Raw genomic sequence first — 27,777 nt, 5'->3', positions numbered from 1 at the left:
CTCTACGCCCACCACCTCTACGCCCACCACCTCTACGCCCACCACCTCTACGCCCACCACCTCTACGCCCACCACCTCTACGCCCACCACCTCTACGCCCACCACCTCTACGCCCACCACCTCTACGCCCACCACCTCTACGCCCACCACCTCTACGCCCACCACCTCTACGCCCACCACCTCTACGCCCACCACCTCTACGCCCACCACCTCTACGCCCACCACCTCTACGCCCACCACCTCTACGCCCACCACCTCTACGCCCACCACCTCTACGCCCACCACCTCTACGCCCACCACCTCTACGCCCACCACCTCTACGCCCACCACCTCTACGCCCACCACCTCTACGCCCACCACCTCTACGCCCACCACCTCTACGCCCACCACCTCTACGCCCACCACCTCTACGCCCACCACCTCTACGCCCACCACCTCTACGCCCACCACCTCTACGCCCACCACCTCTACGCCCACCACCTCTACGCCCACCACCTCTACGCCCACCACCTCTACGCCCACCACCTCTACGCCCACCACCTCTACGCCCACCACCTCTACGCCCACCACCTCTACGCCCACCACCTCTACGCCCACCACCTCTACGCCCACCACCTCTACGCCCACCACCTCTACGCCCACCACCTCTACGCCCACCACCTCTACGCCCACCACCTCTACGCCCACCACCTCTACGCCCACCACCTCTACGCCCACCACCTCTACGCCCACCACCTCTACGCCCACCACCTCTACGCCCACCACCTCTACGCCCACCACCTCTACGCCCACCACCTCTACGCCCACCACCTCTACGCCCACCACCTCTACGCCCACCACCTCTACGCCCACCACCTCTACGCCCACCACCTCTACGCCCACCACCTCTACGCCCACCACCTCTACGCCCACCACCTCTACGCCCACCACCTCTACGCCCACCACCTCTACGCCCACCACCTCTACGCCCACCACCTCTACGCCCACCACCTCTACGCCCACCACCTCTACGCCCACCACCTCTACGCCCACCACCTCTACGCCCACCACCTCTACGCCCACCACCTCTACGCCCACCACCTCTACGCCCACCACCTCTACGCCCACCACCTCTACGCCCACCACCTCTACGCCCACCACCTCTACGCCCACCACCTCTACGCCCACCACCTCTACGCCCACCACCTCTACGCCCACCACCTCTACGCCCACCACCTCTACGCCCACCACCTCTACGCCCACCACCTCTACGCCCACCACCTCTACGCCCACCACCTCTACGCCCACCACCTCTACGCCCACCACCTCTACGCCCACCACCTCTACGCCCACCACCTCTACGCCCACCACCTCTACGCCCACCACCTCTACGCCCACCACCTCTACGCCCACCACCTCTACGCCCACCACCTCTACGCCCACCACCTCTACGCCCACCACCTCTACGCCCACCACCTCTACGCCCACCACCTCTACGCCCACCACCTCTACGCCCACCACCTCTACGCCCACCACCTCTACGCCCACCACCTCTACGCCCACCACCTCTACGCCCACCACCTCTACGCCCACCACCTCTACGCCCACCACCTCTACGCCCACCACCTCTACGCCCACCACCTCTACGCCCACCACCTCTACGCCCACCACCTCTACGCCCACCACCTCTACGCCCACCACCTCTACGCCCACCACCTCTACGCCCACCACCTCTACGCCCACCACCTCTACGCCCACCACCTCTACGCCCACCACCTCTACGCCCACCACCTCTACGCCCACCACCTCTACGCCCACCACCTCTACGCCCACCACCTCTACGCCCACCACCTCTACGCCCACCACCTCTACGCCCACCACCTCTACGCCCACCACCTCTACGCCCACCACCTCTACGCCCACCACCTCTACGCCCACCACCTCTACGCCCACCACCTCTACGCCCACCACCTCTACGCCCACCACCTCTACGCCCACCACCTCTACGCCCACCACCTCTACGCCCACCACCTCTACGCCCACCACCTCTACGCCCACCACCTCTACGCCCACCACCTCTACGCCCACCACCTCTACGCCCACCACCTCTACGCCCACCACCTCTACGCCCACCACCTCTACGCCCACCACCTCTACGCCCACCACCTCTACGCCCACCACCTCTACGCCCACCACCTCTACGCCCACCACCTCTACGCCCACCACCTCTACGCCCACCACCTCTACGCCCACCACCTCTACGCCCACCACCTCTACGCCCACCACCTCTACGCCCACCACCTCTACGCCCACCACCTCTACGCCCACCACCTCTACGCCCACCACCTCTACGCCCACCACCTCTACGCCCACCACCTCTACGCCCACCACCTCTACGCCCACCACCTCTACGCCCACCACCTCTACGCCCACCACCTCTACGCCCACCACCTCTACGCCCACCACCTCTACGCCCACCACCTCTACGCCCACCACCTCTACGCCCACCACCTCTACGCCCACCACCTCTACGCCCACCACCTCTACGCCCACCACCTCTACGCCCACCACCTCTACGCCCACCACCTCTACGCCCACCACCTCTACGCCCACCACCTCTACGCCCACCACCTCTACGCCCACCACCTCTACGCCCACCACCTCTACGCCCACCACCTCTACGCCCACCACCTCTACGCCCACCACCTCTACGCCCACCACCTCTACGCCCACCACCTCTACGCCCACCACCTCTACGCCCACCACCTCTACGCCCACCACCTCTACGCCCACCACCTCTACGCCCACCACCTCTACGCCCACCACCTCTACGCCCACCACCTCTACGCCCACCACCTCTACGCCCACCACCTCTACGCCCACCACCTCTACGCCCACCACCTCTACGCCCACCACCTCTACGCCCACCACCTCTACGCCCACCACCTCTACGCCCACCACCTCTACGCCCACCACCTCTACGCCCACCACCTCTACGCCCACCACCTCTACGCCCACCACCTCTACGCCCACCACCTCTACGCCCACCACCTCTACGCCCACCACCTCTACGCCCACCACCTCTACGCCCACCACCTCTACGCCCACCACCTCTACGCCCACCACCTCTACGCCCACCACCTCTACGCCCACCACCTCTACGCCCACCACCTCTACGCCCACCACCTCTACGCCCACCACCTCTACGCCCACCACCTCTACGCCCACCACCTCTACGCCCACCACCTCTACGCCCACCACCTCTACGCCCACCACCTCTACGCCCACCACCTCTACGCCCACCACCTCTACGCCCACCACCTCTACGCCCACCACCTCTACGCCCACCACCTCTACGCCCACCACCTCTACGCCCACCACCTCTACGCCCACCACCTCTACGCCCACCACCTCTACGCCCACCACCTCTACGCCCACCACCTCTACGCCCACCACCTCTACGCCCACCACCTCTACGCCCACCACCTCTACGCCCACCACCTCTACGCCCACCACCTCTACGCCCACCACCTCTACGCCCACCACCTCTACGCCCACCACCTCTACGCCCACCACCTCTACGCCCACCACCTCTACGCCCACCACCTCTACGCCCACCACCTCTACGCCCACCACCTCTACGCCCACCACCTCTACGCCCACCACCTCTACGCCCACCACCTCTACGCCCACCACCTCTACGCCCACCACCTCTACGCCCACCACCTCTACGCCCACCACCTCTACGCCCACCACCTCTACGCCCACCACCTCTACGCCCACCACCTCTACGCCCACCACCTCTACGCCCACCACCTCTACGCCCACCACCTCTACGCCCACCACCTCTACGCCCACCACCTCTACGCCCACCACCTCTACGCCCACCACCTCTACGCCCACCACCTCTACGCCCACCACCTCTACGCCCACCACCTCTACGCCCACCACCTCTACGCCCACCACCTCTACGCCCACCACCTCTACGCCCACCACCTCTACGCCCACCACCTCTACGCCCACCACCTCTACGCCCACCACCTCTACGCCCACCACCTCTACGCCCACCACCTCTACGCCCACCACCTCTACGCCCACCACCTCTACGCCCACCACCTCTACGCCCACCACCTCTACGCCCACCACCTCTACGCCCACCACCTCTACGCCCACCACCTCTACGCCCACCACCTCTACGCCCACCACCTCTACGCCCACCACCTCTACGCCCACCACCTCTACGCCCACCACCTCTACGCCCACCACCTCTACGCCCACCACCTCTACGCCCACCACCTCTACGCCCACCACCTCTACGCCCACCACCTCTACGCCCACCACCTCTACGCCCACCACCTCTACGCCCACCACCTCTACGCCCACCACCTCTACGCCCACCACCTCTACGCCCACCACCTCTACGCCCACCACCTCTACGCCCACCACCTCTACGCCCACCACCTCTACGCCCACCACCTCTACGCCCACCACCTCTACGCCCACCACCTCTACGCCCACCACCTCTACGCCCACCACCTCTACGCCCACCACCTCTACGCCCACCACCTCTACGCCCACCACCTCTACGCCCACCACCTCTACGCCCACCACCTCTACGCCCACCACCTCTACGCCCACCACCTCTACGCCCACCACCTCTACGCCCACCACCTCTACGCCCACCACCTCTACGCCCACCACCTCTACGCCCACCACCTCTACGCCCACCACCTCTACGCCCACCACCTCTACGCCCACCACCTCTACGCCCACCACCTCTACGCCCACCACCTCTACGCCCACCACCTCTACGCCCACCACCTCTACGCCCACCACCTCTACGCCCACCACCTCTACGCCCACCACCTCTACGCCCACCACCTCTACGCCCACCACCTCTACGCCCACCACCTCTACGCCCACCACCTCTACGCCCACCACCTCTACGCCCACCACCTCTACGCCCACCACCTCTACGCCCACCACCTCTACGCCCACCACCTCTACGCCCACCACCTCTACGCCCACCACCTCTACGCCCACCACCTCTACGCCCACCACCTCTACGCCCACCACCTCTACGCCCACCACCTCTACGCCCACCACCTCTACGCCCACCACCTCTACGCCCACCACCTCTACGCCCACCACCTCTACGCCCACCACCTCTACGCCCACCACCTCTACGCCCACCACCTCTACGCCCACCACCTCTACGCCCACCACCTCTACGCCCACCACCTCTACGCCCACCACCTCTACGCCCACCACCTCTACGCCCACCACCTCTACGCCCACCACCTCTACGCCCACCACCTCTACGCCCACCACCTCTACGCCCACCACCTCTACGCCCACCACCTCTACGCCCACCACCTCTACGCCCACCACCTCTACGCCCACCACCTCTACGCCCACCACCTCTACGCCCACCACCTCTACGCCCACCACCTCTACGCCCACCACCTCTACGCCCACCACCTCTACGCCCACCACCTCTACGCCCACCACCTCTACGCCCACCACCTCTACGCCCACCACCTCTACGCCCACCACCTCTACGCCCACCACCTCTACGCCCACCACCTCTACGCCCACCACCTCTACGCCCACCACCTCTACGCCCACCACCTCTACGCCCACCACCTCTACGCCCACCACCTCTACGCCCACCACCTCTACGCCCACCACCTCTACGCCCACCACCTCTACGCCCACCACCTCTACGCCCACCACCTCTACGCCCACCACCTCTACGCCCACCACCTCTACGCCCACCACCTCTACGCCCACCACCTCTACGCCCACCACCTCTACGCCCACCACCTCTACGCCCACCACCTCTACGCCCACCACCTCTACGCCCACCACCTCTACGCCCACCACCTCTACGCCCACCACCTCTACGCCCACCACCTCTACGCCCACCACCTCTACGCCCACCACCTCTACGCCCACCACCTCTACGCCCACCACCTCTACGCCCACCACCTCTACGCCCACCACCTCTACGCCCACCACCTCTACGCCCACCACCTCTACGCCCACCACCTCTACGCCCACCACCTCTACGCCCACCACCTCTACGCCCACCACCTCTACGCCCACCACCTCTACGCCCACCACCTCTACGCCCACCACCTCTACGCCCACCACCTCTACGCCCACCACCTCTACGCCCACCACCTCTACGCCCACCACCTCTACGCCCACCACCTCTACGCCCACCACCTCTACGCCCACCACCTCTACGCCCACCACCTCTACGCCCACCACCTCTACGCCCACCACCTCTACGCCCACCACCTCTACGCCCACCACCTCTACGCCCACCACCTCTACGCCCACCACCTCTACGCCCACCACCTCTACGCCCACCACCTCTACGCCCACCACCTCTACGCCCACCACCTCTACGCCCACCACCTCTACGCCCACCACCTCTACGCCCACCACCTCTACGCCCACCACCTCTACGCCCACCACCTCTACGCCCACCACCTCTACGCCCACCACCTCTACGCCCACCACCTCTACGCCCACCACCTCTACGCCCACCACCTCTACGCCCACCACCTCTACGCCCACCACCTCTACGCCCACCACCTCTACGCCCACCACCTCTACGCCCACCACCTCTACGCCCACCACCTCTACGCCCACCACCTCTACGCCCACCACCTCTACGCCCACCACCTCTACGCCCACCACCTCTACGCCCACCACCTCTACGCCCACCACCTCTACGCCCACCACCTCTACGCCCACCACCTCTACGCCCACCACCTCTACGCCCACCACCTCTACGCCCACCACCTCTACGCCCACCACCTCTACGCCCACCACCTCTACGCCCACCACCTCTACGCCCACCACCTCTACGCCCACCACCTCTACGCCCACCACCTCTACGCCCACCACCTCTACGCCCACCACCTCTACGCCCACCACCTCTACGCCCACCACCTCTACGCCCACCACCTCTACGCCCACCACCTCTACGCCCACCACCTCTACGCCCACCACCTCTACGCCCACCACCTCTACGCCCACCACCTCTACGCCCACCACCTCTACGCCCACCACCTCTACGCCCACCACCTCTACGCCCACCACCTCTACGCCCACCACCTCTACGCCCACCACCTCTACGCCCACCACCTCTACGCCCACCACCTCTACGCCCACCACCTCTACGCCCACCACCTCTACGCCCACCACCTCTACGCCCACCACCTCTACGCCCACCACCTCTACGCCCACCACCTCTACGCCCACCACCTCTACGCCCACCACCTCTACGCCCACCACCTCTACGCCCACCACCTCTACGCCCACCACCTCTACGCCCACCACCTCTACGCCCACCACCTCTACGCCCACCACCTCTACGCCCACCACCTCTACGCCCACCACCTCTACGCCCACCACCTCTACGCCCACCACCTCTACGCCCACCACCTCTACGCCCACCACCTCTACGCCCACCACCTCTACGCCCACCACCTCTACGCCCACCACCTCTACGCCCACCACCTCTACGCCCACCACCTCTACGCCCACCACCTCTACGCCCACCACCTCTACGCCCACCACCTCTACGCCCACCACCTCTACGCCCACCACCTCTACGCCCACCACCTCTACGCCCACCACCTCTACGCCCACCACCTCTACGCCCACCACCTCTACGCCCACCACCTCTACGCCCACCACCTCTACGCCCACCACCTCTACGCCCACCACCTCTACGCCCACCACCTCTACGCCCACCACCTCTACGCCCACCACCTCTACGCCCACCACCTCTACGCCCACCACCTCTACGCCCACCACCTCTACGCCCACCACCTCTACGCCCACCACCTCTACGCCCACCACCTCTACGCCCACCACCTCTACGCCCACCACCTCTACGCCCACCACCTCTACGCCCACCACCTCTACGCCCACCACCTCTACGCCCACCACCTCTACGCCCACCACCTCTACGCCCACCACCTCTACGCCCACCACCTCTACGCCCACCACCTCTACGCCCACCACCTCTACGCCCACCACCTCTACGCCCACCACCTCTACGCCCACCACCTCTACGCCCACCACCTCTACGCCCACCACCTCTACGCCCACCACCTCTACGCCCACCACCTCTACGCCCACCACCTCTACGCCCACCACCTCTACGCCCACCACCTCTACGCCCACCACCTCTACGCCCACCACCTCTACGCCCACCACCTCTACGCCCACCACCTCTACGCCCACCACCTCTACGCCCACCACCTCTACGCCCACCACCTCTACGCCCACCACCTCTACGCCCACCACCTCTACGCCCACCACCTCTACGCCCACCACCTCTACGCCCACCACCTCTACGCCCACCACCTCTACGCCCACCACCTCTACGCCCACCACCTCTACGCCCACCACCTCTACGCCCACCACCTCTACGCCCACCACCTCTACGCCCACCACCTCTACGCCCACCACCTCTACGCCCACCACCTCTACGCCCACCACCTCTACGCCCACCACCTCTACGCCCACCACCTCTACGCCCACCACCTCTACGCCCACCACCTCTACGCCCACCACCTCTACGCCCACCACCTCTACGCCCACCACCTCTACGCCCACCACCTCTACGCCCACCACCTCTACGCCCACCACCTCTACGCCCACCACCTCTACGCCCACCACCTCTACGCCCACCACCTCTACGCCCACCACCTCTACGCCCACCACCTCTACGCCCACCACCTCTACGCCCACCACCTCTACGCCCACCACCTCTACGCCCACCACCTCTACGCCCACCACCTCTACGCCCACCACCTCTACGCCCACCACCTCTACTTCCAATGTAACAGGTACTTTATTATTTTTATGTGTCTTTGACTCAGTTTGCCCAGTATCTGCTGTCATGAGTTTCAAAATTCTCTGATAAAGTTCTGCATTTTTACACAAATGGAAGTGGATATGATCTCAGGAACAGTGACGATTACACTCCATTATTTTGACAAGTACTGACTTTAAGTGAGGTAACTGGAGAATAGCAATCCAGAATCGTTTGCGTTAAATCCCACACTTTTGGAGAAAAAAACTCACAAGTTTATCACTGCATGACTGACGTCCTGCCTCTCATTTACTCACCCCATCAGCACTTGACCTCATCATTCAGGGGGGCAGACCATTTAAATGCTTCCCAGCACTTGTTTATTTGGAGGATAGCTGCCAGAAAAACTGGCCTTATGTTATTGGAGAGAGCTCTCACTAAATGGGTGGAACAGAGATCACAGTCATGGAGTCATACAGCAGAAAAGGCCCTTCAGCCCACTGAGTGTTTACAACAGACCCAAGCAGCTCTGAGGAAGAGATATCGGGACTCATAACCTCCGCAAGGAAGAGGCATCACAGATGAGCTTGAAATACTATACCCTCAAAAGGGCAGGAAGGCTCAGGAATGTTAAGAGGCAAGTGGCTTCCTCCTGTTGCAGATATGGGTAAGCTGATTACTTTGCAGATTAACCTTAACTTGATCACTAACAATTACTTGAATACCCCTGATCACCTGAGTTGTGGGTCATACGTACCTTTCATTTTGAATGCCCAGCCACCCATACTACCAGTCCTGTTGACCAGGCTTCACAGACCACTGGCAGGGCCATTCCACTCTGCTGAAGCCCTGCAGCTTTGATTGCAGTCTGAGGGTATGGGAGAAATGTCAGTGGCATCATCATCCTCTCAGTCTTAGGGTCCGTCACCCCTGATGGAAGAAATCCTAACCCCCGTCATTGTCTCCCACAGTGACCAGCTGGCCTGGAGTGATTCCCAACCCCACCTCGGAACAGCACCATTGCCCTCTGTGCTGACTTAGTGGCTGCTCCCGCTCTCACACCTTGCAGCTACCACACTGTAGCGGCATTCTCTGACAGGACCCAGTGCTAACAACCCAACTGAGAAAGGCCATCGTAAGCAACTCTCCCCCACGCTCCACCTAGCATTAATGGAGGCTCCCCAAAACTGGACTCCCTACACTAGGCCACTGGTCTAATACAGTTAGTGAGAATCATGCTCTAAATTTTTGTTGTAAGTGTCATTCCATGTGATCTTGTATTTTAAATTCCAGGTATCTGCATTTTACTCGAATTTGATAGTTCCAAAGCAACGGTTCAAGAAGCAGTTATAACTGGTAAGAGGTCTACGTTTTGTCATTTATTGCTGCAGTATTAATGCTGTGTGCTTATTTTAGAATAGCTTGTTAAGAATATAAATGCATATGTGCACAGACCTTTCTTAATAGTTTTTTGGCACTTGGAGAAACTGTTTCCACCAGTCAAGAAGTAGAAGATATAGTTCTAAGATTCTTAACAAAAGGAACCGAGGGGAGAGAGGAGAATTGTTTGCCTGTTGAATTATTGTGACCTGAAATGCACTACCTGGAGCAGATTCAGTAATAACATTCAAAACAATTGGGTAACTAACTGAACAGGAAAAAAATGCACAGGTGTGGAGAAAGTGCCGGAGAATGGGATTAATTAAATATCCCTTGTTATGACCACCACACCTGTCGTTCGTGGAACAAGCCAAATCCCAAAGCCAAACTTTGGGGGCGATCTTACCACTGTGCCCCACCAGCCGATGGGTGGTGCAAGATGGTCAGATCATGAGAGAGCTGAGAAATCATTTTCTCACAATGATTTGTGAGAAATCATTACCTTATTGGTATTGGATATCCTGAACTATCACCTGGCTTTTGGGTGTTATAGGCTCCACCCACTCCCCCTACTGGTGGAAAACATGTCAAGGATTTTTTTTATTGCAAGAATGTATAAAATTTAACTGACGGTCTCGCCGAAATAAAGTCTCCTATTTTCACGTTCATTCTGGACCTAGAATTTTTTTTGTAAGATCACTCCCCGAGTCTTACTGATCATCATCTTCTTTGTGCTTTGTGAAAACAAGGAGAAAATGTCTAATCCCAGAAGCATTGAATTCCAGTAATACTTTTAGGATTTTAGAATTAAAAATTGTATTAAGATAAAAATATTTAAGCGTACATCACTAAAGATACATAGTTCAAACAGTCTTACAGAACCTCCATAAAAGAACCTACTTGGACAAAACATACCAAGCAAACACCTTCTTGGCAATACTTCCTCATAGATTTTTAACTCTTAGAGACCAGTAATGTTATCCAAGACAAAAATGTTATCACTTAGTAGAGATACACCACACAACTTCCCATTTGCTTCCATTTTGCTGTGGAAATGCAAGAATATTCAGAAACAAAGACTTTTCTGGTTTCAGGAAGCCTGCTTCAGATTTTACAACTTCTCTCAGCACAAGGCTGGTCCCAGGACCTCTTCCCCACTCAGCCAAGAATGCTCAGATCAACATATTTCCTTAAGTATTCTTTTTTCTCTTTCATTTCTGATCCCATTGTCCTCACCAGCTCTTTGAAATCACCTTTTCCAATATAAATGTCTTCCATGTTTTTCTATTTCCTCTCTTTACAGGTCAAAAAAAATTAATAAACTTCCCTTCTTTACTTATGAAAACTTTGTTGTAAAACTGCCTTACTCTGTTAGAATTTACCAGCTGAAAAGGTTAGTCCATATCTATCTTCTGATGCAAACCTCTAACCCTAACCTATTTACTGTTAGTGTGCCAGACCTGAACCCAAGGTATGTTATAAAGTCAGACTAAATCTCAACCATTTTTCTATTTTGGCATAAATATGAGAAAAGGAGTAATTCCATGCATGAATTAGGAGTATTTTATGAAAATAAGTATTATTTATAACACAGTTTAAGTGTAACTCAAACAAAATGAATTAGATTAACTTTTAACAGTTGAACGATATTTAAAATAAAAGGAAACAATTATAATTTCTAACAGCATGATTTCAATTCCAATTCAGTAATATTTGCTTATAGACTCAAAGCACACTTTAAATATAGTTAGCAATCATAGATATACCTGCTCTGACATGGGAAACAGGGATGAAGGTTCTGGAGAGACTTTGCAGGGAGATTTGTCTGTGAGAGAGAGCAGCTTCTAGTCTTCTATCTTTAAATAGCCCTCTCTAGCAACAGAACACAGAAAGCTGTTTTCCTGCTACAGACCAACCCCCTCCCATTTCTAGCATCACATGATAATAAGACCCTGTATACCTGACTCATCTTCCATTAACTTCATTTTAAAAAAACCCAGGTCCTTTCTCAGTTATAAACAATTCATTCTAAGTAGATTATCTGTGTGCAGTATGTACGTTCCCCCTCTGTCTGCATGGGTTTCCTCCTGATGGTCTGATTTCTTTCCATACTCCAAAGATGTACACGCCAGATTGACTGGCCACGCTAAATTGCCCCTTAGTGTTGAAGGAATTACAAAGAACAAAGAAAATTACAGCACAGGAACAGGCCCTGTGGCCCTCCAAGCCTGCACCAACCATGGTGCCCGAGAAACTAAAACACCCTACCCTTCCGGGGACCATATCCCTCTATTCCCATACTATTCATGTATTTGTCATAACGCCCCTTCAAAGTCATTATTGTATTTGCTTCCACTACCTCCCCAGCAGCCAGTTCCAGGCACCCAGCACCCTCTGTGTAAAAAGCTTCTCCTTTAAATCTCGCCCCTCGCACCTTAAATCTATGCCCCCTTGTAACTGATTCGTCCACTGTGGAAAAAAGTTTCTCACTATCCACTCTGTCCATGCTTCTCATAATCTTGTAAACTTCTATCAAGTCGTCCCTCAACCTCTGTCGTTCCAGTGAGAACAAACCAAATTTCTCCAACCTCTCCTCATAGCTAATGCTAGGCAACATCCTGGTAAATCTTTTCTGTACCCTTTCCAAAGCCTCCACATCCTTCTGGTCGTGTGGCGACCAGAATTGAACACTATATTCAAAGTGCAGCCTAACTAAGGTTCTATAAAGCTGCAACATTAGCAGGGGAAATACGTGGGATTATGGGGATATGGCCTGTTTGGGGTTGTTTTTGGTGTATGGGCCAAATGGCTCTTTCTGTCGAGGTTCTATGATCCTATTCTATGATAAACACGACAGGGCTAAAATGAGTAATTATCCTACCTTCCAGCATCTGCATTTCCCCCAGACATACTGACTTCTTTAAGAAAAAAAACACTGAACTTTCAACTCTCTACAGAAATATAACATATATAAACAGCGTCATCACATTATTTATAAAATTCAACTTCTTATTACAAGTGCATTGAGAGATACATTTTTTTGAGGTGAGATCCAGGAACCTTGTAATATCTGGATCATAATAACCTAGTTGATAAGCATTTAAATGTCTATCTGGAAGAAGGTCATATCTCTTGTTAGTTATTTTCTTGGAGGAGAAAGCGATTTACTTGATTGGACCCAAAGTGAGTGTTTGTGGGAGGTGACTATTTTGGAAGCACCGTCTTTGCAACTTTTTAAACTTTTAAATAACATACAGACTTAGCACCCAGGCCACTACTGCAGAGGGGAAATCCAGGGGCGGCCTCAATATCTGGCTGGAGCACTGAGCCCCATGGTCTGCTGCTGGGAATGAGGTCACGTCCAGGCAGTTAGCCTCCTTGGGGAACTCGAGACTGGATATTAATTGGTTTTTAAATTCCATTATTTGGCCACCCTGCTGTTGCCCATATCACCTCAGGAAAAATGGCCCAGGGCAGAATACTGCCAGCACACCAACAAGCTGCCTGCCTGCCTTCATGTTCACCCCCATTTGAGGCCAAACACCCTGCTCCTTTTAGAAACATTGATATTCGGCCCTTAGACCCTCTTCCACCATTCAGTGTGACCGTAGCTGATCATTCAACTCGGTAGCCTGAATGCGCCTTACCCCATATCCTTTGATCCCCTTCTCCCCAACAGCTATATCTAACTTGACAACATGTAATGTTTTGGCCTCAGTTACTTTCTGTGACAGTGAATTCCACAGGATTACCACTCTCTGGTTGAAAAAATTTCTCCTCTTTCTATTCCAAAAAATTTACCCCATATCCTTAGACTATGGTCCCTGGACACCCCCACCATCGAGAACATCCTTCCTGCATCTACCCTGTCTAGTCCCGTTAAGATTTGATAGGTTTCAATGAGATTTCGCCTTGTTCTTTCGAATTCCAGTGAACATCATTCTAACAGATGCAATTTCTCCTCATACGTCACTCCCGCCATCCCAAGAATCAATCTGCTAAAACTTCTCCATACTTCCTTCAGAGCAAAAACATCCTTTCTCAGATAAGGAGACTAAAACTGCACACAATGGATCCGATTTTAAATTGCGGTAAGTTCGGGCGTCAGGCCTATAACACGATCTGCACCTGAAACAGCAGATCGCACCTTTACCAACACCTGATTTGGGCGCGGATCCGGTGTGCACCCCAATCGGACGGCCCAATGATTTAAATGCATTAGCATGCAATTAAATCGACTTAATGAACCGCGCACCCAACTCTACCGCCAAATCCCACTTTACCATCTTCAGATCCGTTCCAGATCCTCGCTGTTACCAACCTGCAGAATAAAAATCTGAAGCAGATTCCTATTCTGCAAGGGAATCTCCGAAGCCCATCCTCCTCAAACACCCTTCGCTAGACCCCCCGCTAACCACCCCGGCAGACCTGCCCCCGCACGATCCAAGCCCCCTGGGAGGCAGACCCCACCCCCACGATCAGACCCCCCCCGGGAGGCAGCCCACCCCCACCCCCTCCCCCCACGATCAAACCCCCCCCGGAACGCAGGTCCCCTTGGCAGACACCCCGCCCCACAGTCAGACCCACCCCGCCGGGAGGCAGATGCCTGGCAGACCCCCCCCCCCCCCCCCAAAGGAGGCAGGCCCCTCTCGGCAGAGCACACCCCCAACCAACCTGGATTGCTGCTGTCCCTCCACCATCCTTCTGACCTGCACTCATTGATATGGAGATGTCGACGTTGGACTGGGGTCAACACAGTAAGAAGTCTCACAGCACCAGGTTAAAGTCCTGTTGGACTTGTTTCAGATATTTTTCGAACTGCACACACGTAGTTCAGAGCTCCGAACGTTCCAACAGCATTAAGCCCCGCCCCACAGCGCGGACCGGACGAGAGATGGCAAAAAGCACATGGGCGTGCTGGAACAGGGATTCTGGGCTTGGATCTGTTTTACATCCAGATCTGGCACTTAGCCTCCGAATGGTAAAATCTGGCCCAATATTCCACGTGTGGTCTCACCAAGGCCCTTATAATTGCAGCAAGGCATCCCTACTCCTGTACTTGAATCCTCTCACTATGAAGATCAACATACCACTTACCTTTTTTACTACCAGCATGCTTATCTTCAACAGCTCATGTACAAGGACGCACAGGTCTTATTGCACATTCCCATCTCTCAATTTATAGCCATTCAGATAATAATCTGCCTTTTGTTTTTGCTATTAAGGTGGATAACCTCACATTTATCCACATTATACTGCATCTGCCATGCATTTATCCACTCATTCTGCTTACCCAAATAACATTCAAGCATATCTGCATCCTCCTCACAGCTCACCCTCCCAACCAGCTTTGTGTCATCTGCAAATTTGGAGATCTTACATTTACTTCTATTAGGGCCTTAAATCAGAATCTTGAATTATATTAGGAAGACAGACTAGGCCTCAAAACCTTTTTGTATTTTGATGTAAATGCCATGGTCTTATTGAATGGTGGAGCAGGCTTGAGTAGCCAGATGACCTACTCCTGCTCCTGCTCCTAGTTCTTATAGATGTGAGGACAGAATGCTTCACTCCAGGTGTAATTCCCTGACAAATCAAACATCTTTTATAGTAAAAACAAACTTTATTTAATAACAGTTTAAGTATAACTCTAACAAATGAAGCAGCTTAACTATTATCCGTTGAACAATATTTATGAAAAGAAACAGCTTTAATTTCTAACTTATCACCGTTTCATTCCAAACAAGCAACATTTTTCTTACAGACTCAAAAGCCACTTTAAATCCCTTTAGCAACCATAAATATATTTGTTCTGAGTGTAAACAGCCTTGAAGCTTTCAGAGAGATTTTATGTTTCAGAGAGAGCTTGCAACGTCTGTCTTTAAACAAACCCCAACCAGAACTGAAAGCTACTTTTTTCTCTGCAACATACCTAGCTTCTCCCATTAACCTCATTATCACCTAAACCCACCTTCCATTCCGTTAATCAAAAACATCAGGGAACTTTGCTTGTAGTAAAAAAAAATGTCCATTATCTCTCTCCTGAGCAAATACTAGATGGCTGAAATGAGTAATTATCCTGCTTTCCCAGTATCTGAGCTGTATTCCTCCCAGACATTATGACTACCTATAGATAAAAATTGAATCTTACAACATTCCCATGAAATATATACACAAAATATATCAACAACACACTAATATCACAGTTCCCTCATCTAAATCAATATACATTGTGAATAGCTGAGGTCCTAGCACTGATCCCTGCGGTACCACATAGACACTACCCGTCCTTTGTTTCCAGTTTGCTTACCAACTTTCTATCCATTTCAATACACCACCTCCAATCCCATGCTAGTTTATTTTTACATACTATTTTTTTTTCACAAAACTTTGTCAAAAGCCTTCTGAAAGTCCAAATAAACCACCGCCACTGGTTCTCCCTCATCAACTCCACAAGTTATATCCTTGAATAATTCCAATAGATTCATCAAGCACAATTTCCCTTTTGTAAATCCATGCTGACTCTGTCCGATTCTGTTGCTGTTTTCCAAGTGTTCTACTATAAAAGCTTTGATAGTAGACTCATGAATTTTCTCCACTACTGACGTCAGGTTGACTGATCTACAATTCTCTGACTGCTCTCTACCTCCCTTTTTAAAAAGTGGGGTTGCATTATCTCCCCTCGATATTTGTATATACTTGCTATCTTACTTAACAGTTGTTACAACTCTGGCGTATTTTGTAAAATGTAGATGTAGGAATTGATAGTGGAAACAAAGAGTGTGTGTAAAATTTTTAGTATACTAGATATGGATAATAACTTGAACCTTTTTACTATCGGCAGGCGATTGTGATTCACTGGTTCCTGAGAACTTAAAGCAATATTATAAACTGATTTTGATCAAAGGCAAGGCCATCTGTGCTTCAACCTGTCATGAAGCAAGAAATGATTCTCTGAATTGTGGGAATGGAAAATGTGGAATGACAGATAATGGACCTGAATGCTAGTAAGTCTGAACAATTAATTAAAACATCTTCACCATATCTTATATATCTTCATAGTCATGGATAGGGCATGGGGAGTATGTGGAGGAGGGGTTGAGGGCTAAAGAACCCAGTGTTAAATAAAACAATTGGGATTAAGTTCCAGAGAACCAAAACCAGAAATTTAACCATCCCACCCCTACGCTCAACAGCCCTTGTGCCCACCTCCAATCTGCATCTGTAGGTGGTGGGCCCAGCTCCAGCATCCATCTTCCCATTTAGACCAAAATTAATGACTTTGGAGGCATCTTTTCCTGAGGATATGGGTGCCAAGCAGGGAATTCCCCAACACCAGTTCACCCCCATCTAAGATGAAATTTCTGAACCGAAAGGCCAGATTTTCACAGAAAAGGCAAGGCTCCATTGATGGATGGAAATAAATGCTCTTAAAGGACAGATAAGGTGTGTTTAGCTGTTATAACCTGGTGTTTTCTTTAAATCCCCTTTCCTTTGAACTATAAAATAAAACCTGATTGCATCAGTCAGTATTGTTTAAAGAAAAACTCACTACTTTAATCGATAGACCAGCTGGTGTAACATCTGTTTGAGCAGGTTCAATGAAGCTATTTGATGATAGTTCCCTAAGGACTATTCTTTATGAATGCTGGCTGAGTCCCAAAAGCCACCAAATCTCAGTGGGGGTTCACAGTTTACTTGACAGGTTAATTAAATATTGCAGGATTAGGGCTATGAGCAGATGTGTGCTTGTTTTTAAAAGAGATCAATCACTGAGGAAATTTAAACCTTTGATGTGTTCATGAATGGGAGTTTAATTTTCCCTGTGTAGCAAACATTTTACAATTCGGGGTACATTTTAACCAAGGCAGGTCCAGCAAAATGGGAAATTTCCCAATTTTGGCCTTCATAGCCAAAATCTGGCTTATTAACACCTCTAACTGGGCATTAACCAATCTGTTAGCATTTAACTGAATCTTGAGGAGAATTGTTTGATACAGCAGATGCAGCACGGTTTCGTTAAGGGGAAGTCAAATTGCGCGGAGGGTGTGGAGAGTCTGCAGAAGGGTCTAATAGGCTGGGCGAATGGGCCAGGAACTGGCAAATGGAATTTAATGTTGGCAAGTGTAAGGTGGTCCACTTTGGTAGGAATAATGGTAGGAAGGATTATCACTTACGTGGCGAAAAACTGCAGCAGGCGACGGTGCAGAGGGACCTCGGGGTCTTTGTGCATGAGTCACAAAAACCCAGCTTGCAGGTGCAGCAGGTGGTCAGGAAGGCTAATGAGATGCTGGCCTTCATAGCGAGTGGGATTGAATATAAAAGTAGGGAGGTCTTGCTGCGGCTGTATAGGGCATTGGTGAGGCCGCAGCTGGAGTACTGTGTGCAGTTTTGGACGCCGTACTTATGCAAGGATATTTTGGCCTTGGAGGGAGTGCAGAGGAGGTTTACAAGGCTGATGCCGGAGTTGAGGGGGTTGAGCTATGAGGAGAGGCTGAATAAACTAGGCTTGTACTTGTTAGAGTTTAGAAGAATGAGGGGAGATCTCATTGAGACATATAAGATGATGAATGGGATGGATAGGATAGAGGTGGAGAGACTCTTCCCGCTCAGAAAGGACAGTAGGACTAGGGGGCACAGCCTCAAGATAAAGGGGGGGACGGTTTAGAACGGAGTTGAGGAAGAACTTTTTCACTCAAAGGGTGGTGAATCTCTGGAATTCTCTGCCCGTTGAAGTGGTGGAGGCTGCCTCACTAAATATTTTTAAGACGCGGGTTGATAGGTTTTTGATAGGCAAGGGGATTAAGGGTTATGGGGAGAGGGCGGGAATGTGGAACTGAGCCACGACAGATCAGCCATGATCTTATTGAATGGGGGGCAGGCTCGAGGGGCTAGATGGCCTACTCCTGCTCCTATTAAGTAACTTCTAACTGAATAACAACAGCAACAACTTCCATTTATTTACTACCTTTAATGTAATGACATGCCCCAAGGTACTGTCAGGGGCATTATTAAAACAAAATATGTCACTGGGTTACGTAAAGTGATTAACTAGAAGCCAATGAAAGTCATTAAGCACAGGAGGTGATGGGTGAATGGTAATTAGTGCAATTTAGGTTATGGCAGAGCTTCGATTATCTCAAGTTTATGAAGCATAAGGCAAGGGAGGCAGGGCAGGAATACATTAAAATAGTCTGGTGTAATAAAGGCATAGATGAAGGCTCCAGCAAATGAGCAGGGGAAAATTGGGGTATGTTACAGAAGCAAAAATAGACATTCTTCTAACACTGCAGTTATGTGGCCCAGAGCTCATCTTGGGTCATATAACTACTGCTCAAGAGAGTAGTGGTGAGATGGAGCTGGGTGTCATCACGTGGAGGCTGAAGTTGTGATTTTGAATGATGTTACCATAAAGGGAGAAATAGGAAGTAGCCAAATCTTTAGCCAATAACACAACTTTACCAAAGTATTTAGCTTCTAACTGACCCAGGAAAAAACTACTCCACCATGTAGCCAGGTTAGAAATGTCGTAATACATGATATGAATCTCCTATCCTCAGCAGTCTGATGTTCCATGAGCAATGACATGGGTGGTCTGCCAGTAATAGTGAATTTTTCTTTTCAACATTTCCCAGCTGTGACATGTCTGGTGACTACTGGTACTTCGGAGATTCCTGTAACATCTCGATTCATAAGAATGGGTTGATTGGTGGATTATCTGCAGTATTCATTCTGCTTCTTCTGTGCTTTTTGGCCCACTTAGTCTACATGGCATGGTTTATAAAGACCACAAAACAATTCCTCAAAAAAAGGTAAGATAAACTCAGCTAAACCACAAACTGTTGGCTTTGTATCTTTGCATTTATTGTAAATTCAAGTCAAATAGATAATGAAAAAACCTTCATACATAAATTAACAAAATATCAAGAGGGGAATTGCACCAGAGATGGGTGGTCGATTTGTATGAATTCAGGGAGTTTGATGTTGAGCTGAGATTCTAACATCATTCCACTTTCTTCTGTGTTCTAGCAGAGAGGATACCCAGGCCAGGCTAGTGCATTGGCATCCAAAGTACTGCTTCCCACAGAGAGTGTTATCACTGTTCGACCAGTGATTTTAAACTTCTTAGAATGCACTTTACTCACCTGCAGCTGCACTTGTCTGCTGCTAGCCCTCACTGCAGAATTAGAGCAGTTTATGCATGAGTAGAAGCAACACCATCACCAAAAGTACCATTTTCAAGCCAGCAGCAGAGCAGTACCAATGTCTTCTCCTCCACCTCATTTCCACAAGAAGGGAAATGAGGATAGCCAATGAGATCCAGCTGGAGGGAGGCGCGACTCCCAGCACAGGCTCACCAAGCAGAGGATCAGATATTTTGTGTTGTCTCTTTTGCAGCAAGAGAAGATAACAGATAGGTGTGAGCATTCATAGTACTTGTGCAGAGGATGGGTGGACATCCGTGGAGGGTGACTGTTACGTGTGAGTGAATAGGCCAAGAGTGAGCATGAGCTACTCAGAAGGGGATCTGCCATGCCTTCAGAGAGGGGAATGAGTGGAGCTGCAAGCTGTATGTTCTGAGGCATGCTGTGCCGGAGAATGCTGGGAAAATCAGTCTGTGGCTTGTCATTACGGCATTCCCTGTTATCTCCACTGACATCCTGGATTTGTTTGGTGCACTGATTTCAGGATAAAGAGAGAGATCTTGGGACGATTCTCCCAAAAGTGCTGAATTGGTGGGAAAACTGTTCTAGGTCACGACTGTTTTCACATCTCAACTTCACACTTGAATGTTCCCACTCTATGCACTGCAGAAGTCCCAATAGTGAATCCCATTAGAAACCCTTTAATCTCATTAAACGCCCTTTTCGTGCTGAAGTCTGATAGCTCCAGAACTCTGCGCAAGGGCAGTAGTCTCAATCTCTTAGTCTCCCCATTTGCAGTAGTCCCAATCCGTTAGTCTCCCCATTTGCAGTAGTCCCAATCTGTTAGTATCCCCCTCCGATCTGATCACGGCTCCCCCAACAATTCCCAACCCTGACCCTTCCCGCCCCGGAGCGCCCTGATGTCCAGCCCACCCTGCCCAGCAGTGCAATCCCCTCACCCCATCAGACCCCCACTACTCCGCTGACACCCCCCCTGCCCCCACCCAGGAGGCAGACCTCGTCCCTCCGGCAGCCCACCCCCCACCCTCAGCCCATCCCAATCGCTTCAGCCCCGACCAATTGCAGAGTGGCAGTGGGACCCCCACCAATTCCCCCAGGCCCTGCCCACAATAGGCCCTGTCCCCTGGGCAGTGCCAAGATGTCCCCTGGGCATGGGCACTTTGGGCAGTGCCAGGGTGCCCACACCCAGTGGGCACCAACCTCCATTGCCTGACCTCTGGAGAGCTCCGATTGTCCCCCCCCCCACCCTACATTCCGGCAGAGTTCCCCGCTAGTTCCATGCCGGAATGAAGTACTCCTGGCAGGGTGGGAGATTCAGTCAGGACCAGCAAGTTTCTGATAATGAAACTTAAAATATATTTAAAATATATTAGTAAAGGATTCAAATGACTTACCTGACTTCCTGCCGGTTTCCAATGTGGTCTGGTCTCTGACTGTTCTCCAGCTCTGGGAGATGCCCATGCATTCCTGGTGCATGCGCAAATCCTGGAACAAGGCCACAAAGCGTATCTCGCACCCCAATCCGCCAGAAGGGTTGTGGGTCGTGATGGGAGAATTGCACCACCCCCCACCCCCCCCCCCCCCCCCCCCCCCCAAAATACTTCTCTTGACTTGCTCAGCCACGTCTGCCCATGCCTGCTCATTTGGAGAGATGGTTATCTTCTTCCCAGCCCCAGCAGAGCTCACCTCGCTTTGCAGGTTCACTTCCCTACCACCAGCCTTCACTGCAGCAGTACAGCAATTCATGCACCTTCATCTTGTGCCCTTTGTAAGGGCAGGAGCAGAAGCAACACCATTATGTCCCACAGCAGGGCTTCCAGGACAAGTGAGGAACTAGGGAAGAAACCATTTCAGGTTCCCTCCCCAAAAATCAAAGGGCTGGTGAATATTGTTATCTTTTAACGAGAAATCCTGTGATAAAGTCATTCTGCCCATTGTCCATGATTGGTTGGGGAACCCAGAGACAGGTTTCTACTGTATTGTTCAAGAAAATCACCTTGGGCAAAGTCCACTAATTAGTAAAATAGCTTTCAGGCTTTATAACAAGGATTAATTTCAGGAGATTCCGCCCATGTCTCTAGAAATTGCCTCTGATCTTGCTGAAATGCTGAACCATCCAGCATACCAGAGGGACAGGTTACCCGGGAATGTTTACCCATTACCACAATTCGATTAGATTACTGTATATCATCACAGAAAAGATAAATCAGAATGATGGAGTGCTTGGATCAAGAGGATAAATTGCATCGTGTGCAAAGAAAAGATTGAGAGGTGGTCCATTGGTTACTTTTTGGATTCTAAAGGCACGAGATAATTTAGACCATGGCAAGCTGTTTCAGCTTGGTCAGAATAATTAAAGCAGAGGATATGGCCTGTATTGGAAAGGAGGAAAAATTGAAAATCATTCAGCAGAAATGCCAGTAAGACGTTTGTCAATTACAGGAACAAGCTCCGTAGGGGGATGGCAGGAACAGTTACTTTTTAGTCATTCAATTGCCAATTAAATAATTTCTTTCATATAGTAGTACTTTAGGATACATAACTAATTCAAAACATAACAAGCTTGGGGGAAATAAATGACTTTGTATCCAGGGTTTCCAGAGCTCTCCATCACAGGAGATTTCCTTGCTGTTGAATAGGGAATTCCAGGATATTGGTCCAGTAACAGTAAAGGGATGGTGTGAGACTTGCCTGGGGCCACACAGCTCATGATGTTTCCATGTCATTGCTGCTCACACCCTTCGCAGTGGGACTGAAATATGCAGCATTCCCTGTTCCCACATCAGACATTGCTGCAATACCTTGAACCAAATTGCTAAGATGATGCCATCCGAGAGGGAATTTTCTCCTTCTCCGCGGAGTGTTTCCCCTGCAGCAGGAGACGGTGCTCAGCTTGCTGGCAAAGAGATCCTATTGTCCTGCCGTTGTCAACAGGATTTTTCCTGTTTGCTTGTACCTCTCGCTGCCAGGGAACCCATGGTGAGATTGCACCCTTGACAGCACCATAAGATCCCACCGGTCCGAACAGCAGCAAGATTTCAGCATCAAACCATCTAGTCAGCTGATTCTCTACTAAGTATTGCTTTAATTTCCCTTTTATTCAATGTGCAATTCTCTGACATTTGTCTCTTTTAACAGCGAGGACGAACAAAGCAATTCCACATCGGACAACTTTGAAGAGGATGATTTTGAATTGTACAATCCTGAGGCAACCTCTGCCCACCAGCTTTGACATTAATTATATCTTTTAATTTCATTGGGACTTTACACAAATGTACTGGCAACAGAATGGTCAGGAATGCATCAAATTTGAACTGATTGATAGAGAAATGTTGGGGAAGAGGTTTGAACACAGAACTCATTGGCAATTAACAGCAATCTGGAGATTATCATTAAAGTCAACAACGTGGAAGCAGATTATAAACCAATCACTTAAACCCAGAGGTCAAAATTTCATGAAGAGTTAGAAGTTCTGGGTTTTCAATAAGGACAGATCGTCAGCATTCACCAGTTAAAGAATACGTTAGAAAGCAGTTCCAGTGTCTTCATAGGTGCAGTTGAATGCAGAACTTAGGATTTTGTTACCAGAGATGCCTAGATTCCTCACATGCTTTTCCCAATCAGTATCTTGCTGAGTGACCGGATATTCAAACAGCCACAGCTGGGGTACCTAGAGAATAGATCCCCACTCAATACGTAAAAATGGTTAGAGCTTGTCCATTCAACTGTAATAAATTTTTAATGGTGTGCTAAATCTTAATCATTGCCAAACACCGCCTCTGACACTTAATAAGTAAGTAATATCAGTTGTCAAATTCTAATTATTGTTGGATGTTTTAAATTTAATTTTCCATTAAATTAAAGATTTGTAACTTACGCATTGGACTCTATGGGAAGACATTTCCCATGCAAGGTGCAGTTTGGTGCAGGCAATGTGTTAAATTCCTTTGACATTGAAGTTGGGCTGGGATTTTCCCCTTCCCAATGTCATCTGGGAAAGATTGAAAGCATCAGGATACCTTCTTGTTGGATCTGTTGACAAGCAATTAAATTTGGAAAAATAAATTAGAAAGTCAATTTACACCTATATTCATCCTCAATTTTGGATTTAAAACCATGGTACATACTTCTTAACTGCCAAAATAGAAACAAGAAAGAACTGAACCAGTAAAACAAAAAACAACATAAAATGGAGAAAGAGGTTTGATATGGTTTGGTTTTCTCATTTCGATCTTTATTCCTTCAATTTGCATTTTTATTCAACCATTCACACCTCATCTGGAAAAATGTTGGGGGATTAACTGGTACTGTTCGCTGCTGGATGGGGGGATCAGGGCTGAAACAGAATTCCTGACATTGATCAATCTCGTTGCCATTCACCGATATCACCCTGCTGGCCCCGATCAGGTACCGCTTCGATAATTATGCAAAACTGCTCCTTATGTTATCATTCATGCACTGTGTGATATCAGTGGTTTTTAAATGATTTCTGCAGCTTATAGTTTCAGTGATGTCATTGTTGTTGGGCTGATGGTGATGAGTCCTTTTATTGCTACTTAAGTGGTTTAAGTGGTGTTGTTTGCGTTTACTCTGAGATTAGTGTTACAATTCTGCATTGTTAGGAGCAGTCTTATGTTTTTGGACAGGTTTTTTTTTCGTTTTCAGTTTGAATTTCAGTTTTAGAAGGGACAGCAAGCTAAAAAGAAGTGTTTTTCCTCTCTCCCTGTTTTATATGGAAATTCTGCTGGTGATCCTAGAGCAAAGCAAAAGGAAAAATTTGTTGTCATTGGGGCTTGACCTGAGTCCCTCGTGTGTTTTGGGAAGCTGACTGGAGATCATAGACCAACTCTGCGGGAGCCATTGGTCTTTTCATCAGCTATAGATGACGCATGCCACCGACAACCACGCATTCACAAGCATCTAGTGCGGCACCTGTGCCAGGTTCTCACCCACATAGCACAAGCTGAGAAAGACACCCATTCCCAGTGACTGTGAAACTCCTGGCTGCCCTGAATGTCTATGCCACTGGACCATTCCAGGCTCAAGAGGGGACCTGTGCTGCATCTCTTGATCTTTCATGCACAGATACATCCGTGAGGTGATGAATGCCCTCTATACCTGGTCCTACATCACCTTCTACCTGGACCGGACACACCAGGCTGCCTGAGCTGAAGGTCTCAGTGTGATTGCCAGGATACCTCAAGTCCAGGGAGTGATCGATAACACCCATGTCACTGTGCAAGTACCATTTTGACAGGGAGTGCCCTTCATCAAAAGGAAAAGATTCCCTCCCTGATCATATATCTCGTAAACAAGCACCAGCTCAACATCATGCATATCTGTACACGCTTTCGTAGGATCGTGCACAACGCACTCATCCTGGCATACTCGGGGGTACTTTGAGGGGTAACCCTCAGCTGAGGGTTCCCTTCATCCTTTTTCCCCCATTCTAATGACTTTGTTGCCCCTACTCCTCTCCTAGGGTCAACTTCACATCACACCATTATAATGGTCCAAGGTTGGCAGTCAGTGGGCTTCTCACAAGGCAGGAGGATGACGATGCCTCACTGGCTACTGGGGGGACAAGGGTTACCCGTTAAGGACATGGTAATGATGCCTATGTGGAAGACCAAAACCAAGATTCACTACAAAGAGACACATTCTTCCAACAAGAATACGATCAAGCAGTGCATCAGATTCCTAAAATATGGTTCCACTGTCTGGACCACCCTGGCAGGGCTCTGCAATTCAACCCCGAGAGAGTCACATGCTATGTCCTGCACAACTTTGTACAGCAATGGGGCGACATGATGAAGGAAGAGGAGGAACAGTCAGCCCTACTGAAGGAGGAGGAGAATGACCAAAACTGGATGGAGAAGGACCCAGAGGAGGCTGCACAGGTCATGGCCAGGCTCCGATAGAGCTGGAGGACCAGGAAGGCCCTCATTGCCTCCAGATTTGCAGTCTAGGAGAATCCTTGTCTGACAGCTCAATTGCGAACACTCCCCTTATCCTCAGACCCTTCCTTCATCTCTCCCTTGTCTTTCCCACTTCTTATGACCCTTGTCTCTCTCCCCCCCCACTTCCTCAGTCCCTTTGTATAGTTTCCCTTCATCCTTTTCCCCTGTCCCACTGACTGTGCTGCTCCCCTGCCATCCCCCGTCACCTCCCTCTATCTCCACCTCCTCCCATCCTCCCCCACCCCGAGCCCCAACCTCTTCTCTCCTAGGCTCACTTCCACATCACACCAGTGTGATGGTCCTAGGTTGGCAGTGTCAGCAGATCTGTTCACATTGAAGGAGGGTGATAATGACTCCAGTTTCAATTCCCTCCCTATCCTTTGAGGTGTTCCCCAGATTATACATCAGAAGTGGAAGTGGCCTGCTGCATTCCATGCCCTGTGGCCTGGCTCTTGGAGAGTGTCCTCTAGAAGATATGGACATCGAGGGCCCTGGTCAACTTTCAGATGTCACAGGCACATGTGTTACCCTGTTCTGCTCACATCCCAGGAGATGCACCGGTGTCAGGAGAAGGAGGAGAGGAAATTCTTCATCTATAAACAAAAACCTATTAGTTCTTTCCCAAATAAAGAGTACGGCCAGGATTCTCCCAAAAACAGCTGAAGTGCCGAATTTGTGTAAAATCTAGAGAAACTCCCGCTGTTTTTTTGAGTGGGATTTTTAAAATGAATCTCCCACACTGCACTGCAAAGTGCTCTAGCGAGATGCAAGATGAAAATGCAGGGGTGGGGCCTCTTCCCATTGGAAAACCAGCAGCATGGCACTGAGCTGGCCACTGCACATGCGTCAGTCTGTCAGTCACCCCGCACTGCTGGCCTCTTGATCGCTGGCCATCTCCATCGCAGGCCTCATGGGCATCTCTGATCCAACCCCAATCACACCCCACCCCAATGACCAGTTCCGATCAGCCCTCCCCTCCCTCTGCCATGGATCCCTATGTAGAGTGGCAGCAGGACAGCCCATGCCCAGGTCTCCCCCTACATAGGACCTGCCCCTCAATTGTCCCCGCCCTAGCTGATGCCCGGTGGGCAGACAGGCAATGCCCAGAGAGGACTCCCCCCTTATCCCCCAACCTCCTGGGGCCTCCATGACCTCCCTTCAGTGGGTTGGGCCATCAGCTCCCTGTTGGTGGGAAGCTGTCATAAACCTCGCTGAGTGAACTACTCCTGGCAGGGGATAGAGGCTAACAAGCCCGGAGACTTCAGTCCCAAGTCCACTGATAATATTTAAATTGTGATTTAAATATTTTAATAAGGTCTACGCCAATTTCTAGTGCAGAACTGACAATGCTGGAGATCTGGGTCCCAGGGACACACGGAGACCATGGCATGCAGCGGGGAGCTCTCTAAATGGTCTCCGTTAATGTTTCCCCAACTTGCTGGTGCAGCAC

General features: G+C 51.4%; 1 protein-coding gene across 1 annotated transcript in view; it reads left to right on the top strand.

The window, feature by feature from the left end:
- Positions 1-25,534, top strand: part of LOC145337076 (uncharacterized) — a 74,275-nt gene extending 48,741 nt beyond the window's left edge. Inside the window, exons 11-23 of the mRNA XM_080181824.1 lie at positions 956-1,000; positions 1,859-2,155; positions 2,705-2,764; positions 3,167-3,208; positions 3,542-3,586; positions 4,082-4,393; positions 5,045-5,166; positions 7,609-7,723; positions 7,952-8,796; positions 11,505-11,594; positions 19,837-20,013; positions 23,506-23,562; positions 25,453-25,534. Of these exons, the coding sequence (XP_080037950.1) occupies positions 956-1,000; positions 1,859-2,155; positions 2,705-2,764; positions 3,167-3,208; positions 3,542-3,586; positions 4,082-4,393; positions 5,045-5,166; positions 7,609-7,723; positions 7,952-8,796; positions 11,505-11,594; positions 19,837-20,013; positions 23,506-23,562; positions 25,453-25,534 (2,289 nt within the window). The remainder of the gene's footprint in view (positions 1-955; positions 1,001-1,858; positions 2,156-2,704; positions 2,765-3,166; positions 3,209-3,541; positions 3,587-4,081; positions 4,394-5,044; positions 5,167-7,608; positions 7,724-7,951; positions 8,797-11,504; positions 11,595-19,836; positions 20,014-23,505; positions 23,563-25,452) is intronic.
- Positions 25,535-27,777: the final 2,243 nt, after the last annotated feature.

This window comes from Carcharhinus amblyrhynchos, unplaced genomic scaffold (genome assembly GCF_965287045.1).
Source record: "Carcharhinus amblyrhynchos unplaced genomic scaffold, sCarAmb.v2.hapA scaffold_43, whole genome shotgun sequence".
Taxonomy (NCBI): Eukaryota; Metazoa; Chordata; class Chondrichthyes; order Carcharhiniformes; family Carcharhinidae; genus Carcharhinus; species Carcharhinus amblyrhynchos.
The sequence above is the reverse complement of the archived record's forward strand: the minus strand, read 5'-3'. Positions and strand labels throughout refer to the sequence as shown.